Source organism: Dendrobates tinctorius, unplaced genomic scaffold (genome assembly GCF_039654945.1).
Source record: "Dendrobates tinctorius isolate UK_male_01 unplaced genomic scaffold, ASM3965494v1 ptg000045l, whole genome shotgun sequence".
NCBI lineage: Eukaryota > Metazoa > Chordata > Amphibia > Anura > Dendrobatidae > Dendrobates > Dendrobates tinctorius.
In genome coordinates this window covers 1,558,244-1,577,543 of record NW_027361713.1, presented here as the reverse complement: position 1 = coordinate 1,577,543, position 19,300 = coordinate 1,558,244, and the positions used below count along the sequence as shown (strand labels likewise).

The 19,300-nt window shown below is 44.6% G+C and overlaps 1 protein-coding gene across 4 annotated transcripts in view; it reads right to left on the bottom strand.

Moving 5' to 3' along the window:
• The window catches only part of NUDT3 (nudix hydrolase 3), a 56,550-nt gene extending 52,342 nt beyond the window's left edge, over positions 1-4,208 (bottom strand). Inside the window, exon 1 of one of the 4 annotated variants that reach the window (XM_073575583.1) lies at positions 3,957-4,208. In XM_073575583.1, the coding sequence (XP_073431684.1) occupies positions 3,957-4,055 (99 nt within the window). In that variant the 5' untranslated portion in view covers positions 4,056-4,208. The other 3 variants (XM_073575584.1, XM_073575582.1, XM_073575585.1) reach the window with 3 other exon arrangements.
• Positions 4,209-19,300: the final 15,092 nt, after the last annotated feature.

Here is a 19,300-nt window from a genome sequence, read left to right as displayed (position 1 = left end):
ATTCCCCGGTACACCGCGATCGTGTTTGATCGCGGTGTGCAAGGGATTAACGTGTCGGGGGAGGTCCGTGACCGCCCCTGACACAGTGCCGGGTGTCAGCTGTGATAATCAGCTGACATCCGGCCGCGATCAGCGGCGCTCACCACGTGGGCGCCGCTGATCGCGCTAGACGTACTATCCCGTCCATGGGCATAGGGGCCCGGGTCCCATGGATGGGATAGTACGTCTGATGTCAGAAAGGGGTTAACAAGTCTTGCAAGATGACATAGGATTAAAGCCAAATCATAATCTGAATTTGCAGACACGGTGTTTCAGGCTATTGGCCCTCGTCAGTGCAAAGTATGAGAACTGATTTTGCTAGGTGAGAGGCTCTGGACTGAGGTCTAAGGCTGGAGTCACACACAATGTAGAAAAATACGGATTGTATTGTACGGCCGTAATACGCATAAGTGGTCCCGAAATAGTGCTCCGTATGTCATCCGTTGTCAGGGTGTGGCCGCGTATTTTCCAGGGCTTCGGAGTCGGAGTCGTGGAGTCGGTGCTCATTTTGGTGGAGTCGGAGTCGGTATAAAATGGACCGACTCCGAAAATATATAATAAATTGGGTACAGTAATTCAATGCAGGATGTGCTGAATATTTTTTCATAGGAGTTTGGGAAAGTTATGAAATGTCCTATAAATGGCTGTTATATTCCTGATCTAAGGCTACATTCACACACAGCGTTTTTCCTGTATTTTTTGAGGATACGTTTTTCAGCTGCAAAAGCTGATCATCTTTTTAAAAAACTGCATCACCTGAAAGGTTTTTGAGCTCATAGATAATGTTTTCAATAGCAAAAGCAGATTAGAAATCTGGTCTATCCATCCATTTATCCATATCTGTCTATCCATATCGTATCTGTACCAAGAAGAATGAAAACCGGGTAGTACACCAATATATATTCTGTTCTATCTAAATATCTTGATTATTGGATCATAAAAATGATTAAATGTCTGAGGTTCACATTGTACTACAATAAATTTTTCACTTAAATATAAGCAATATGTGTGGGAGTCGGAGTCGTGGTAAGGGAAATTGAGGAGTCGGAGTCGCAGGTTTGGCTTACCGACTCCACAGCCCTGGTATTTTCTCATGTAAGCATCCGTATACCGTTTTTTTCTCGCAGGCTTGCAAAACGGACATATAATGGAGCCCAATGACAGGTTTTCAAATCCAAACGAAAGAATAGATCTACTAGACGCATAGAATACACATATATTATATACACACACGTCATTGGCATGGTCAGTTCTGTGCACCTTCCCACATACTTGTTTTCCCCTCTGTCCCCATCCCCTCTCTCAGCTTTCTGAGAAGGTGGAGATGTCCATCTGGACCATCTTTGAGGCCTGCCATTACAAAAGGGTGTCAGCTGTACAATATAACTGCACCTGCGAGTGAAGGCGCGAGAACAGCTCATGTGTACCATTATGTCAATCCACTAAAACTCCCTGCTATATTGTTAATCGCTTTACATTAGCGAGTATGACTGGCCCTTTCTAAGTGGCATTACTGGTGCACACGCAATGCTCGCCTATAGTAAAGCAAAATGGTACAATTTTCAACAAGTAATTTGTGACTTGCAGAAAACTAATTGAAGTAAAATATGTGACAGCACAAATGTTTACTATATTGTATGCAAGTTTACACTACACTGTTGCACATCTAAAAGGTTCATTTACACAGTGACATTAATGATTGTCGATGGGTAAATATTTACGGATCGCTGGTGGTTTTATAGTCCCACAGGCAGATTGTGCTTAATGACGCGCAGAGAACGATCTGAAATAGACCTCTCAGTGCACATACGTTGTTATCGGTCGCAGGAGTCCTGTTTACACAGGATGAGGCGCGGCACAAAAGATCATCATTCTCAACAGTGCAAGACATCACTTCACCTGACGATCAAGCGTTTTGTTCATTTAGTAGGGGATTGGCAGCCTGCTTAGTCGTCACGATTATCAAGAAACAAGCATACGAAGCATAACCTTGCAGCGTAAATAGACCCTTAGTCAGCACACCATGTCTGGGTCTTTACTGCAAATTGCATTTAACCTCCTTTCTGGCTGCGGCCATCTTTCAGACAACAGAATAGTGGCTGGCTAAAAAATAAAACTGCAGATGGAAAGGAGGCGAAAGTGAAGGTTCACTCCACAGGCAGCACTGCCGGTAATACGGGGGCAGAAAGGCGAGAGGGAGCACTCCACAGGCAGCACTGCTGGTAATACCGGGGCAGAAAGAGTCGAGAGTGAGCACTCCACAGGCAGCACTGCCGGTAATACGGGAGCAGAAAGAGGCGAGAGTGAACACTCCACAGGCAGCACTGCCGGTAATACGGGGGCAGAAAGAGGCGAGAGGGAACACTCCACAGGCAGCACTGCCGGTAATACGGGGGCAGAAAGAGGCGAGAGGGAACACTCCACAGGCAGCACTGCCGGTAATACGGGGGCAGAAAGAGGCGAGAGGGAACACTCCACAGGCAGCACTGCCGGTAATACGGGGGCAGAAAGAGGCGAGAGGGAACACTCCACAGGCAGCACTGCCGGTAATACGGGGGCAGAAAGAGGCGAGAGGGAACACTCCACAGGCAGCACTGCTGGTAATACCGGGGCAGAAAGAGGCGAGAGTGAGCACTCCACAGGCAGCACTGCCGGTAATACCGGGGCAGAAAGAGGCGAGAGGGAACACTCCACAGGCAGCACTGCCGGTAATACGGGGGCAGAAAGAGGCGAGAGGGAACACTCCACAGGCAGCACTGCCGGTAATACGGGGCAGAAAGAGGCGAGAGGGAACACTCCACAGGCAGCACTGCCAGTAATACCGGGGCAGAAAGAGGCGAGAGGGAACACTCCACAGGCAGCACTGTCAGTAATACCGGGGCAGAAAGAGGCGAGAGTGAGCACTCCACAGGCAGCACTGCCGGTAATACGGGAGCAGAAAGAGGCGAGAGGGAACACTCCACAGGCAGCACTGCCGGTAATACCGGGGCAGAAAGAGGCGAGAGTGAGCACTCCACAGGCAGCACTGCCGGTAATACGGGAGCAGAAAGAGGCGAGAGGGAACACTCCACAGGCAGCACTGCCGGTAATACGGGGGCAGAAAGAGGCGAGAGGGAGCACTCCACAGGCAGCACTGCCGGTAATACGGGGGCAGAAAGAGGCGAGAGGGAGCACTCCACAAACAGCAATGCTGGTAATGGGGGGGGGGGGGGGAAGCACTCCACAGACAGTAAAGCTGGTAATAGGGGGGGTGGAAGGAGGTGAGAGGGACTACAAAAACCTCAATGATAAAATACAATACAGAGGTGCCCTGACATGAATACACAAGGACAGCTACAAAAATGGTAAAACTGGCACAAAGATAGTCATCCAAGGGTGTTATTGAAAGGGTTAAATGACTTTGGGCCGCTGACCTGATGCCCGCCAGCCTGGTCCACCTGGGTTCTGGTCATCAAAACTGACATGAAAGTGGGCAAATAGCAATGCTCCCAGCTGTGAACGAGTGGGCATCCGCCTGCAGTGTGGCCAGTCATTTTAACCCTTTTAAGAACGCCCTTCACTACCCAGGCTGATGCCCATTTTTTATGCCAGTGTATAATCTCTATAGAGGGCAGCTCGCCACACTGTTTTATTATTGGGATTTTTTATTTTAGTTATTAAACCTGTAAAAAAAAAAAAAAAAAAAAAAACGTTCCTTAGACACTGTGGAATAAGAAATCACCTTCTGCATCGGGTCACAGAATGACTTTGCCTAAACCCAGAGAAGCCCTCTGGGATGATGGTCCTGTGCAGCACCAGAGAGGAGAACATGGCGGCAGCCGCCTGGCCCGCACCGAGCACCTGTGCGCCCCGTGACAGACGCGAGCCGTGCACACAGCGCCCTGGCTCCAGCCTTCCGTCACACGGGCTATACACACCTCATCCTCGGCCACGCTCCGGAAGCACGCGCACGCGGCCCGCTTCTTATACCCGTCCCCATCATACGTCCGGGTCTGGCTGCTCTTCAGCTTCATCATCCTATTCCTCCCGTCACTTCCGTCCCCGGTTCCCACTGCCAGTCCCGGCAGGGGCTACGTAGACTGCGCCCGTGAGTGCGGCGGCGCGCTGAGGGACGCTGCTCTCCTTGTGGCTTACATCTGGTACACAGGAGACACAGTGAGCCATTCCTCGTAGTGCAGCCATTTTGTAGAAGCCAACCGTGCCCTACGACATAAATCCCGCACATTCTGCCCTGACAAGCAGGATTGTTAATGGACCCCTGTAGTGAGGGCTCTGGCAGCCCCCTGTGTGTAAGATGGCGGGTCCGCGTGCGCCCCCGATTCCGCTTTGCTCGGCCTGTTTCACACTTCCGTTTTTTTGTATCAGTTAAAATCCGCCAAAAAGGCGGAAAGCGGATCCGTTGCTAACTGATTTGAACGGAAGCCACCGGATCCGTTTTTTTGACGGATCCGCCGAATGAAGAATTTTAAGGCCTCTTTCACACTTCCATTTTTTTCAATCAGTCAAAATCCGCCAGGTTTTGAAAAAAACAGATCCGCAAATTGTTTTTGCGGATCCGTTTTTTTCCCCATTGATTTTCGTTATTGGCGGATTTTGACGGATTGCCGTTTTTGTGAGGATCAGCCATAATTTTGCTGTCCGTCAACATCCTCAAAGATTTCCAAACGGAGCTTGCAATGTTTTTTTGGCCGGCGGATCCTCCAGACACTGATCTAACCTGAAATTCTGTCTGGGTGCCGGACAAAAAAAAAAACAATCTCTCTCTCTCTCTCAGCCAGCGGTTCCTTTAAATTTCCTCATTTTGCGGATCCGTCAAAAAACGGATCCTATGGCATCCGTTCACATCAGTTAATAACGGATCCGCTTCTCCACCTTTTTGGCGGATTTTAACCCCTTAGCGACAGCCAGTTTGCAGCTTAATGACCAGGCCAATTTTTACAATTCTGACCACTGTCCCTTTATGAGGTTATAACTCTGGATCGCTTCCATGGATCCCGGTGATTCTAAGATTGTTTTTTCGTGACATATTGTACTTCATGTTAGTGGTAAAATTTCTTCGATATGTCTTGTGTTTATTTATGAAAAAAATGGAAATATGGCGAAAATTTTGAAAATTTTGCAATTTTAAAACTTTAAATTTTTATGCCCTTAAATCAGAGAGATGTGTCACACAAATTTCTTAATAAATAACATTTTCCACATGTCTACTTTACATCTGCACAATTTTGGAAGCAAAATTTTTTTTTTTGTTAGGAAGTTATAAGGGTTAAAAGTTGACCAGCAATTTCTCATTTTTACAACAAAATTTACAAAACCATTTTTTTAGGGACCACATCATATTTAAAGTCATTTTGAGGGGTGTACATGACAGAAAATACCCAAAAGTGGCACCATTCTAAACACTAGACCCCTCAAGGTGCTCAAAACCACATTCAAGAAGTTTATTAACCCTTTAAGTGCTTCACAGGAACTAAAGCAATGTGGAAGGAAAAAATTAACATTTAACTTTTTTTTGCAAAAAATTTACTTCAGAACCAATTTTTTTTATTTTCACAAGTGTTAAAAGAGATAATCAACCACTAACTTTGTTGTACAATTTCTCCTGAATACGCCGATACCCCATATGTGGGGGTAAACCACTTTTTCAGCACACGGCAGAGCTCGCAAGGGATGGAGCGCCGTTTGACTTTTTCAACGCAGAATTGGCTGGAATTGAGATCGGATGCCATGTAGCGTTCGGAGAGCCCTTAATGTGCCTAAACAGTGGAAACCTCCAACAAGTGACCCCATTTTGGAAACTAGACCCATTAAGGAACTTATCTAGATGTGTGGTGAGCACTTTGAACCCCCAAGGGCTTCACAGAAGTTTATAACGTAGAGCCGTGAAAATAAGAAATCTATTTTTTTCCACAAAAATGATCTTTTCGCCCCCAAATATTTATTTTTTACAAGGGCAACAGGAGAAATCATACCCGCACAGTTGTTATGCAATTTGTCCTGAGTACGCTGATACCCCATATGTGGGGGGGAACCACTGTTTGGGCGCATGGGAGAGCTTGGAATGGAAGGAGTGCCATTTTGGAATGCAGACTTTGATGGAATGGTCTGCGGGCATCATGTTGCGCTTGCAGAGCCCCTGATGGGCCTAAACAGTGGAAACCCCCCACAAGTGACCCCATTTTGGAAATTAGACCCCCTAAGGAACTTATCTAGATGTGTGGTGAGCACTTTGAACCCCCAAGCGCTTCACAAAAGTTTATAAACGCAGAGCCGTGAAAATAAAGTCTTTTTTATTTCCACAAAAGTGATTTTTTAGACCCCAATTTTTAGACCCTCAAAGTTGGTAAATAGTGGAAACCCCTCAATTCTTGCTCCAACCCTAACCCCAACACACCCCTAACCCTAATCCCAACCCTAACCCTAATCCCAACCCTAATCCTAATTCTAACCCTAATCCTAGTTCGCCCTAACCCTAATTCTAACCCTAGCCGTGACTCTAGCCCTAGCACAACCCTAATCCTAGCCCAACCCTAACCCTAGCCCAACCCTAACCCTACCCTAGCCCTAACCCTAGCCTAACCCTAATGGAAAACTGAAAAAAAAAATATTTTCTTTATTTCATTATATTGGCCTATATAAGGGAGTGATAAACCGGGGGGTTATGTACTATTTTTTTATTTTGATCACTATGATTTTTTAGACCTACAGTAAAGTAGGGTGAGTGTCAGGCCTGTGTCATGCATGTGTGCGATTTCATCACCGAGCAGCCATATGTCATCTTTTCAGCATCTTTACGGATAAGCGAATCCAAACGGTACAGAACCCGGATTTCCAAACTGAAGTCTGTGTAAGGCTGGTTTCACATTAGCGCTTTTGTGCGCACCCATGCGCACTGCGCACCTATGTTTAACATGACGTGCACATGGACTTGCGCACACTTGCGTTTTGGTGCGCATGCGTTTTTTTGTCTTTCGCGCCAGGCGCGCCAGACGCAACATGTTGCATTTTTTGGTCCGCCCTGTCTCGTCAAAAAAAGCTTGCGCACGGAATGCGCAAAAACAACACATTGACGTCTATGCATGGTCTTGCGCACGCTTGCGTTTTTTAGGTAAACAAGTCTGGAATGTGGTCTAGACAATGGAAAAAATGTCACACCTAAAAACGCATGCGCATAAAATATGCAAACGCATGCAAAAACGCATGTCAAATGCAAGCAACGCTGCATTTTTTTTACGCATCAGCGTACGCATGACTAAAAAATGCGCGTTTGTTTTGCGTTTGCATGCATTTTTCTTTGCGTTTTTTATGCGTACGCTGCGCAAAAAAACGCTAATGTGAAACTAGCCTTAGGCTATGGGCCCACGTAGCGTTTTAAAACGCACACTAAAAACCGGACTCCTTCCCAGAAAACGTGCGTTTTTTTCCGCGCGATTTCACCGCAATTATGTTCGCGATTTTGCCGCGATTTTCACGTGCGATATTCAAGCACTTTCCAAGCGATTTGAAGCATCGCTTGGAAAGTGATTGACAGGTTGGTCACACTCGTCAAACATAGTGTTTGACGAGTGTGAGCAGCTTTTTACTATTGAGGCTGCCTATGCGGCATCAATAGTAAAAGATAGGATGTTAAAAATGATAAAAAAATAAAAAAATCGATGTATATTTACCTTCCGACGTCCCGCACTGCCATCCTGGGCCACAGCATTCCCAGCGATGCCTTGCGAGACCTGTGATGACGTTGGTCTCGCGTTACTATAGCGATCTCGCGAGACCGCTAGAGTCACGCGAGACTACGTCATCACAGGACCTTACCGCAAGGCATTACTGGGAACGCTGTGGCCCGGGATGGCAGTGCGGGACGTCGGAAGGTAAATATACCCCGATTTTTTATTTTTTATTCTTTTTTTTACAGGGGTATGGTACCCAGGGCCTGGAGGACAGTCTCCTCTCCACACCGTGGGTACCAACCGCACATGAGACGCTTAACTTCCCGCATGGTGGGCATAGCCACATGCGGGAAGTAAGCGATTCTCATGCATTCCTATGGGTGCGGAATCGCGGCAATTCTTTGCGATTCCGCACAAAAGAATGACCATGCTGCGATTTTTTTCTGCGATGCGATTCTGCCGCGGAAAAAAGCGCAGCATTAGCACAGCATGTGCGGAATGCCGTAGGAAAGCATGGGGGGCGTTCTGTACACGATTTTTAAACGTTTTCGCGCCGAAAATCGCGGCAAAAACGCTTAAAAATCGCATTGTGGGCACACAGCCTTAGGCTGTGTTCATACGATGAGTATTTGCAGAAATTTCTGCACCTCTAGGAATTTGTTGGCAGCAAATGCGCAACAACAAAAACCACACATTTTTTATGCACTTTTTTTTTTAACTAAATATATTTGAAAAAAGAAAAAGGTTTGGTGGTGTAATACACCTTGTTTTTCCTGCTTATTTGCCCCATCCCAGGCTAAAAATACAAACCCTCAGCGGCCCCAGAAATGGCACGGAGGCCAGGCTCTTCCTCATGTCGTGGTGCGGTAGCATTGGGGTGACAGAATTAGGGGTGGGCGTCAGCAGCTGACACCAAGTAAAGAAGTGTCAGCCAGACATTCTCAATTATAATCCTGTAAGTAAAGAGTTAACCCTTTTCCGACATTGGGAATAATAGTACACCCACGTCGGAATCCCTCTCTTTGATGTGAGCTCCAACGCTGAGCCCTCATCTTTCCCTGCACGTCAGCTGTATTGAAAAGCTAACATGTGCCTCTAACAGCCGCGGGTGGAACCGTGATCCACCGGCCTCTATTAACTTGTTAAAAGTCGCTGTCCATCTCTGATGGTCGGCGCTCATAACAAGTGAGCATTTCTGCTACATACAGGCGAGACTATTGAAGCATGCAAAAAGTAAAAAAAAAAATGTTTTTAAAAATTATAAAAGTTCAAATCACCCCCCTTTCCCCCAACTCAAAATAAAACAAATCAAATATACACATATTTGGTATTGCGACGTTCAGAATTGCCCAGTCTATCAACATAAAAAAAAAACCCGATCGGTAAACGGTGTAAGGCTGTGTGCACACGCTGCGGATTCTGCTGCATTTCCGCAGCGTTTTTTGCCCTGCGGAAACGCAGCAGTTCCGCTGACATGGTACAGTACCATGTTAGCCTATGGCATTTCAAATCCGCTGTGCTCACGCTGCGTTTTTTTCCGTGCGGTTAACAAACCGCAGCATGTCAATTGTTTGGGCGGTTTCACACCTTTACCATAGTAGAGGTGTGAAACCGCAGGGCTAAACCGCAGGAAAACCGCAGGTCACTTTACCTGCGGATCCGCGCGGAAAAACCCGCAGGTGAATCTGCAACGTGTGCACATAGCCTAATGAGAAAAAAATTCCAAATGCCAGAATTATGTTTTGTTTTTTTGGCCAAAGCTACATTGCAATAACAGGCGATCAAAAGATCGTATATACACCAAAATGGCATCAATAAAAACGTCAGCTCAGTGCACAAAAAATAAGCCCTCACCCAACCCAATGTTAGGGCTGGCGGAACACACCAAATAATAAAAAGATGGTAATAAGGTGCGTTCGCAACCCGGGGTCCACCGTGCAGAGATGGTAACCTGCTGCCCGGCAATGGCGGACGCTATATGGCGGTATAAAGGAAGAACACACGCGGGTTACCTCACAGAGCCGCACTATCACAGAACATAAATGCCGGAGCTTGTTTAAACTTACAGAGCTCGGCAAAGGAGCGCACAGAATGCGGTCACAGAACTCTGCCCCAAGGACAGGGGGTCAGAGTCCCTCTAGACCTTCTGAGCGCGCGGGGTCGCACCTGTGGACACCACTATAGACACTGACTATGGTGGAGTGTCGAGCAAGTGCAGAGCCACCGGTGGACAGTGATGCCAGTCTCTGAATCTGCCTCTATCTACACCTAATGTAATAAACAAATCCCATAACTATATGTATAGAACAAAGAAGAGATCCCAATTGACTTAAAAAACAAATTTTATTGTAAATCTAGGGGACACTCTGACATCACCATCAATTAATTCAGTAGAGAGGAATACAGGACAACAGTCCAAAACAAAGAGTACACAAGAATTTTTTACAGTCTCATAACAATTCCATATGTGATGAAAAAAATTTCAAAAATCACTAACCAATATTCATATAAGATTATTGTGTATCAATAAACACATCACAGCATGTATCATCACAATATTATAAACATCATACTCCAACATGAACCGTATTTCTGAAAATAGTGTAATTCAGCCTAGTATACCCCAGAGCACGGAGAACAGAGGTTGCATATCCCATGGAAACAAAAAAAAATGTGAACCCATAAGACCATGTGAAATAACACCGGCACATTATATCCTAGTAGTACCATGGGAAAGCGGCAAGTAAAACCTCAAGAAACTAATGAAAAAGGTATAATTACCTAAGCGTGGTAGATGTGTGTCTGGCGTCCCCTCACCCTGACGCGCGTTTCACCGCCTGCTTCTTCCGGGGGCGTGTCTAAGGTGAGGGGCGGCATGGTTTAAATGAGAGCCGAAGGCATGTCTAAATTTAGAATAGCCAATCCGAACAGTATCGGCGCATGACGCTCGTAGTCCCGCCCCCATGATGTGCTTCTCCGAGGCGCTCACTGAAGCGCACGCCACAGCTATGCGCGTCAATGTCAGAGCGTCCCAGGGAAGTGTCTGGGGCTAGGAAAATCGCGCATGCGCACTTGTCGAATGGCATTAACTCATATGAAGGAGAAGTATATGCTTGTGGTGTATGGGCCCAACAATATATTAAAACGCCATTATGATTTAAAGTGACAGTGCTTAGGAGAAAAATACCCCTATGTATATAGGGGGCTAAAAACTTCCATTGAAGTGTATGAGCAATAGTGAAATGCATACAAGTGAAATATTAGAGTGACAAGTTTAACCTGCATAGATGAATAGTGAAAAATATGCAATTATAATAATTGAGTTTAACCCCTTAAGCCCCAAGGGTGGTTTGCGCGTTCATGACCGGGCCAATTTTTACAATTCTGACCACTGTCCCTTTATGAGTTAATAACTCTGGAACGCTTCCATGGATCCCGCTGATTCTGACATTGTTTTCTCGTGACGTATTGTACTTCATGTTAGTGGTAAAATTTCATTCAAATAACTTGCGTTTATTTGTGAAAAAAGCGGAAATTTGGCGAAAATTTTGAAAATTTCGCAATTTTCCAACTTTGAATTTTTATGCCCTTAAATCACAGTGATACGGCACACAAAAAACTTGATAAGTAACATTTCCCACATGTTTACTTTACATCAGCACAATTTTGGAACCAAAATTTTTTTTTGTTAGGAAGTTATAAGGGTTAAAAATTGACCAGCGATTTCTCATTTTTGCAACACCATTTTATTTTTACAGACCACATCACATTTGAAGCCACTTTGAGGGGTCTATATGATAGAAAATACCCAAAAGTGACAACATTCTAAAAACTGCACCCCTTAAGGTGCTCAAAACCACATTCAAGAAGTTTATTAACCCTTTAGGTATTTTTTTAATCTTTAAAAAAAATGAACATTTAACTTTTTTTCACAAAAAAAATACTTCAGGTTCAATTTTTTTTATTTTACCAAGGGTAACAGGAGAAATTGGGCTGCAAAATTTATTGTGCAATTTGTCCTGAGTACACTGATACCTGATATGTGGGGGGGGAACCACTGTTTCGGCGCATGACTGAGCTCAGAAGGGAAGGAGCGCCGTTTGACTTTTTCAATGCAAAATTGACTGGAATTCAGATCGGACGCCATGTCACATTTGGAGAGTCCCTGATGTACCTAAACAGAGGAAACCCCCCACAAGTGACCCCATTTTGGAAACTAGACCCCCCAAGGAACTTATCTAGATATGTGGTGAGAACTTTGAACCCACAAGGGCTTCACAGAAGTTTATAACGTACAGCGGTACAATTAAAAAATCATATTTTTTCCACAAAAATGATCTTTTCACCCCCAATTTTTATTTTCCCAAGGGTAAGAGGACCCTAAAATTTATTGTGCAATTTGTCCTGAGTACGCTGATACCCCACATGTGGGGATACACCACTATTTGGGCGCATGGCAGAGCTCGGAAGGGAAGCAGCGCCATTTGACGTTTTTGGCTGGAATTGAGATCGGACACCATGTCGCGATAGGAAAACCCCTGATGTACCAAAACAGTGGAAACCCCCCTCAAATGACACCATTTTGGAAACTAGACCCCCCAAGGAACTTATCTAGATGTGTGGTGAGAACTTTGAACCCCCAAGGGCTTCACAGAAGTTTATAACGCCCGGGCGTGAAAATAAAAAAATCTTATTTTTTCCACAAACATGATCTTTTAGTCCCCATTTTTTTATTTTCCCAAGGGTAACAGGAGAAATTGGACCCCAAAAGTTGTTGTCCAATTTGTCCTGAGTACGCTGATACCTCATATGTGGGAGAAAACTACTGTATGGGCACACGTCGGGGCTCGGAAGGGAAGTAGTGACGTTTTGGAATGCAGACTTTGATGGATTGGTCTGCATGTGTCATGTGCATTTGGAGAGCCCCTGATGTACCTAAACAGTGGAAACCCCCCACAAGTGACCCCATTTTGGAAACTAGACCCCCTAATGAACTTATCTAGATGTGTGGTGAGCACTTTGAACCCCCCAGTGCTTCACAGAAGTTTATAACGACCGGGCGTGAAAATAAAAATATCGTATTTTTTCAACAAACATCATCTTTTAGTCCCCATTTTTATTATTTTCCCAAGGGTATCAGGAGAAATTGGACCCCAAAAGTTGTTGTCCAATTTGTCCTGAGTACGCTGATACCTCATATGTGGGAGAAAACTACTGTATGGGCACACGTCGGGGCTCGGAAGGGAAGTAGTGACATTTTGGAATGCAGACTTTGATGGATTGGTCTGCGGGTGTCATGTGCGTTTGGAGAGCCCCTGATGTACCTAATCAGTGGAAACCCCCCACAAGTGACCCCATTTTGGAAACTAGACCCCCTAATGAACTTATCTAGATGTGTGGTGAGCACTTTGAACCCCCCAGTGCTTCACAGAAGTTTATAACGACCGGGCGTGAAAATAAAAATATCGTATTTTTTCAACAAACATCATCTTTTAGTCCCCATTTTTTTTATTTTCCCAAGTGTAACAGGAGAAATTGGACCCCAAAAGTTGTTGTCCAATTTGTCCTGAGTACGCTGATACCTCATATGTGGGAGAAAACTACTGTATGGGCACACGTCGGGGCTCGGAAGGGAAGTAGTGACGTTTTGGAATGCAGACTTTGATGGATTGGTATGCGGGTGTCATGTGCGTTTGGAGAGCCCCTGATGTACCTAAACTATTGAAACTCCCCACAAGTGACCCCATTTTGGAAACTAGACCCCCCACGGAGCTTATCTAGATGTGTGGAGAGCACTTTGAACCCCCAAGTGCTTCACAGAAGTTTATAACGCCTGGGCGTGAAAATAAAAAAAACATTTTTTTCCGCAAAATTATATTTTTGCCCCCAATTTTTTATTTTCCTAAGGGTAACAGGAGAAATTGGACCCCAAAAGTTGTTTTGTAATTTGTCCTGAGTAGGCTCATACCCTACACTGTTTGGGCACATGGCAGAGCTTGGAAGGGAAGGAGCACCATTTGACTTTTTCAACGCAGAATTGGCTGGAATTGAGATCAGACGCCATGTTGCCTTTGGAGAGCACCTGATGTGCCCAAACAGTGGAAACCCCCAATTATAACTCCAACCCTAACCTCAACACACCCCTAGCCCTAATCTGAGCCCTAGCCCTAGCCCTAACCCTAGCCCTAGCCCTAACCCTAGCCCTAACCCTAACCCTAGCCCTAACCCTAACCCTACCCTAACCCTAACCCTAGCGGGAAAATGGAAATAAATACATTTTCTTTTAGTTTTATTATTTTTCCCTAACTAAGGGGGTGATAATGGGGAGTTTGATTTACGATTTATGGCGGTTTTTATGTTTGGCGGCTGTCGCACGCTAAAAGACGCTTTTTATTGTAAAAATAGTTTTTGCATCACCACATATTGTGAGCTATAATTTTTCCGTATTTTGACCCACCGAGTCATGTGAGGTCTTATTTTTTGCGGGACGAGTTGATGTTTTTATTGGTACCATTTTTGGGCACGTGACATTTTTTGATCGCTTTTTATTCCGATTTTTGGGACGCAGAATGAACAAAAACCAGCGTTTCATGAATTTCTTTTGGGGGGTGCGTTTACACCGTTCCGCGTGCGGTAAAATTGATAAAGCATTTTTATTCTTCGGGTCAGTACAGTTACAGCGATACCTCATTTAGGTCGTTTTTTTATGTTTTGTCGGTTTTTTGCAATGAAAACAATTTTATATAAAAAATAATTATTTTTGTATCGCTTTATTCTGAGAGCTATAACTTTTTTATTTTTTTGCGGATGATGCTGTATTGCGGCTCGTTTTTTGCGGGACAAGATGACGTTTTCAGCGGTACCATGGATATTTATATGCGTCTTTTTGATCGCGCGTTATTGCACTTTTTGTTCGGTGGTATGATAATAAATAATTATTTTTTGCTTCGTTTTTTATTTTTATTTTTTAAGGGGTTCGCTAAAGGGGTTAACTAATGGGACAGTTTTATAGGGCAGGTCATTACGGACGCGGCGATACCAAATATGTGTACTTTTATTGTTTTTGGTTTTTTTTATTTTGAAAAAATGGATTTATTGGGGAATATTTTTTTTTTTTTACTAATTTATTTAGCGATTTTTTTTTAAATTATTTTTAACACTTTTTTTTTTTTTTTTTTTTACTTTATTACCTTGTCCCAGGTGGGACATCACTGTCCTGTGACAGATCGCTGATCTGTCACATCACAGATCACTGTGACAGATCAGCGATCTGTCACAGGCACTGCTGCAGACTTCCTCATGCCTGCGCTTTGCAGGCAGTGAGGAAGTCAGCTCCCTGCAGGCCCCCGTCGCCATCTTGGATCCGGGGGCCTGTAGGGAAAGAGCCCCCCGCAGCAGCGCTGCACATTGCGCTGCCGTGGGGGGCTCAGGGAAGCACATAGGGAGCCCCCTCCCTGCCGATGCTTCCCTTTAACCCCCGGTACACCGCGATCGCGTTTGATCGCGGTGTGCAAGGGGTTAACGTGTCGGGGGCGGTCCGTGACCGCCCCTGACACATTGTGCCGGGTGTCAGCTATGATAATTAGCTGACACTCGGCCGCGATCAGCGGCGCTCACCACGTGGGTGCCGCTGATCGCGATGACGTAATATTTCGTCCATGGTAATTAGGTCCATGGTCACATGGACGGAATATTACGTCAATTGTAGGTAAGGGGTTAAACCAAACGGGTTAAGAGTACCCAGATGACAGATCCAACGGCTTTCCAGTTGAAAGACCGATCTAGAATGGTCCCCACCCCTAGTTCCCAAATCTACCTGATCTATGGCTTTTATGCGTAAACCACGAGGATTGCAACTATGATGCTTTTTGAAATGCCTGGGAAGAGTTTTTAACAACGTGCAATCCTCAATGGTTTGGGCATTCTCTATATCTAAAACATGCTCTCTCACACGAACCCTCAGCTCCCTTGTAGTGAGCCCGATGTAAACCTTTTTACAGGGGCACTCTGCATGATATACTACCCCTTTGGAGGAGCATGTGAGATATTTCCAGATATCATACTGACGTGATCCATCAAAATGACTGAATTTCTTGGACTTCACCAAATTTAAACATGCCTTACATAAGCCACACGGAAAAAAGCCAGGTGTCAGTGGTACCCTGTTGGGATTTTTTTCTCTCTCATAATGACTGTGAACAAGAAGATCTTTAAAATTAGCAGAGCGTCGGGCTACGTATTGGGGAACTGCCGGCAACACTTTGTTAAGAATCGGATCTGTTAATAAGACCTTCCAATGTTAGTTAATGAGCTCCTTCAAATTGCACCATTGCCCATTGAACGTGGAAATGAATCTTAAAGAGTTGCTTTCCATCTCTTTCTTTTTTATATTATTATATCATAATTCATTTTGAGATGTACGAGCCGCTCTATTATAACCCCTTTTGATCATCCTGCGGCTATAACCTCTGTCTTCAAATCTCCTAGTCAATTCAAGGCTTTGTTTTTCAAAAGTAGATGAGTCAGAGCAGATTTTCTTAGCCCGCAGAAACTGACCTATTGGGATTCCACGAATGGTGCTGACAGGATGGGAAGAATCAGCTTGAAGATACGGATTGATGGCAGTGGGTTTTCTGAATATATCCGTATGCACTATTCCATCGGAAGCGTCTATCCAGATGTCCAAGAACTCCAAAATCTGCCAGATTTAAAGGTGAGTTTAACATTAATCTCATTATTGTTAAGTTCTTTCATTAATTGCCCTAATTTAGCTTCATTGCCCTCCCAGATGAAGAGCACATCATCAAAGTACCTCATCCAGCTATTCACCTTATCAATGTCAACAATTTTATCTCCCAGAAAAATATATGGGCCTGATGAGTACATGAGTAGTCGTTTTTCCAGGTGTTCTTTTCAGTATGTCGTCCATCGGGAAATTGGGTGCTTGGAATTCAAGATCTACTGGGAATATGGTCTACAATCTTGGCTCATGGATTCTTGTAGTAATTTTACACTTAGTCACTTTAATTGGACATTTATAAATAATATTTTATGTTACCTTTATATTTTATATTTTCTACTACTGTATATTATTGTATGTAATATGGATGATTGCAATGTCACTTTAAACTCAATTATTATAATTGCATATTTTTCACTATTCATCTATGCAGGTTAAACTTGTCACTCTAATATTTCACTTGCATGCATTTCACTATTGCTCATACACTTCAATGGAAGTTTTTAGCCCCCTGTATACATAGGGGTATTTTTCTCCTAAGCACTGTCACTTTAAATCATAATGGCGTTTTAATATATTGTTGGGCCCATACACCACAAGCATATACTTCTCCTTCATATGAGTTAATGCCATTCAATAAGAGCGCAAGCACGGTTTTTCACATTCCCAGACATTTCGCAAGCACATACTTCTCGCTGATATGAGTTAATGCCATTCGACAAGTGCGCATGCACGATTTTCCTAGCCCCAGACACTTCCCTGGGACGCCCTGGCATTGACGCGCATAGCTGTGGCGTGCGCTTCATTGAGCGCCTCAGAGAAGCACGTCATGGGGGCAGGACTAAGAGCGTCATGCGCCGGTACTGTTCGGATTGGCTATTCTAAATTTAGACATGCCTTCGGCTCTCATTTAAACCATGCCACCCCTCACCTTAGACACGCCCCCGGAAGAAGCAGGCGGCGAAACACGCATCGGGGTGAGGGGACGCCAGACACATATCTACCACGCTTAGGTAATTATACCTTTTTCATTAATTTCTTGAGGTTTTACTTGCCGCTTTCCCATGGTACTACTAGGATATATATTATGTGCCGGTGTTATTTCACATGGTCTTATGGGTTCACATTTATTTTTGCTTCCATGGGATATGCAACCTCTGTTCTCAGTGCTCTGAGGTATACTAGGCTGAATTACACTATTTTCAGAAATACGGTTCATGTTGGAGTATGATGTTTATAATATTGTGATGATACATGCCGTGATGTGTTTATTGATACACAATAATCTTATATGAATATTGGTTAGTGATTTTTGTAATTTTTTTCATCACATATGGAATTGTTATGTGTTAGTAGTCAGATTTCTGCCTCTCCTTTGCTGAAATCTAGATCCTCACATTCTGCAGTCTCCTACTCCTCATCTGCTGTAGAGGAGACTGCAGAGGAGATTGCCTTGCGGCAACTCTCTCCAGAGGCTAAGTGCTCTACTCCTGCGTCTGAGCATGCTCATGGGACGAACTCCCATTGGAGTTCGGGAGTCAGGTGTTCAGGTCCTGTGTCGGATCCCATTGGCTCCTCTTGGAGACCTGGAGATTTCCAGAAGGTCCCATTCGCTATAAAAAGCACGCATGGCTGTTCCGCCATGCGCTAGTATAGCCATACTGCTGCTGTATGTTTGTTTGATGGATGCATGGACTGGTGAATGACTCATTGGAAACCCCTACCCTCTGATACTACGTTTGTGAGAGTGCCTGAGTTATTGCCAGTATCAGCGCCAGCGCGCTACTGCTCCATTGCCTCAGCAGCTTAGCGTCAGCATTGCGCCTGCTAGTTAGCAGTGTCTTTATAGCGGCTCTGTCTTTGCCGCGCTGCAGTTGCAGCTCTTGTTGCGTCCGCGGTTGCAACGCTCTACACCCGATCCTTGTCGGTAGGTCTAGACGGAGTAAGTACTGCCATCTAGTGCTACTCCTGTGACCAGATACCGCGTGTGCAGCACTGTAGTTCTGTGAGCTAAACAGACACAGCATTTTTTGTGTTTTGTTTCTGTGACTCTGAGTACAACAGAGTCTGAGCAGTGCACAATGGGTGCCATTAACCCCTGTGCACATTACCGCCAGATTGCTCTGCCATCACCTAGCAGCAGTTATTACATCTTCTGCACGGTGGACCCCGAGTGGCGAAGGTACTTTATTTATATTTTTATTTAGTGCCTTCCACCACTCTTAACAGTTATGAGACTGTAAAAAAATTCTTGTGTACTCTTTGTTTTGGACTGTTGTCCTGTATTCCTCTCTACTAAATTAATTGATGGTGATGTCAGAGCGTCTCCTAGACGGCATTATGCTTTTGTTATTTTAGGGATTTTTACAATCAAATTTGTTTTTTTATCTCAATTGGGATCTCTTCTTTGTTCCATACATATAGTTATGGTATTTGTTTATTACATTTGAGTGAAGTGCCCTGCGCACAAAATTTGGACATTGTTTGATTGACTCTATCTACACCTAAGCCTGGGTGCTTAACAGGCTAGGCTGCACAACACATGCGTACCAAGGGTAGGGGTTTCTTAATGAGTCATTCACCAGAGACATTCATACATGCACGCATACAACACTCACTCCACATACTCTGATAATGCAGTCTATGTTAGCGCATGGCCGAGCGGCCATGTGACCTATTGTGAATTCTCTCTCTGGCTTCCCTCTGGTGATTACTGAAGGTAGTGGAGCTGGTCAGATTGACAGAGGGATTGCAAGTTCTCTTTCTGGGCTCCCTCTGGTGGTTACTGGAGGTAGTGGAGCTGATCTGATTGACAAAAACTTGCCACATGATAATGAGGAAGACGATTGGAGAT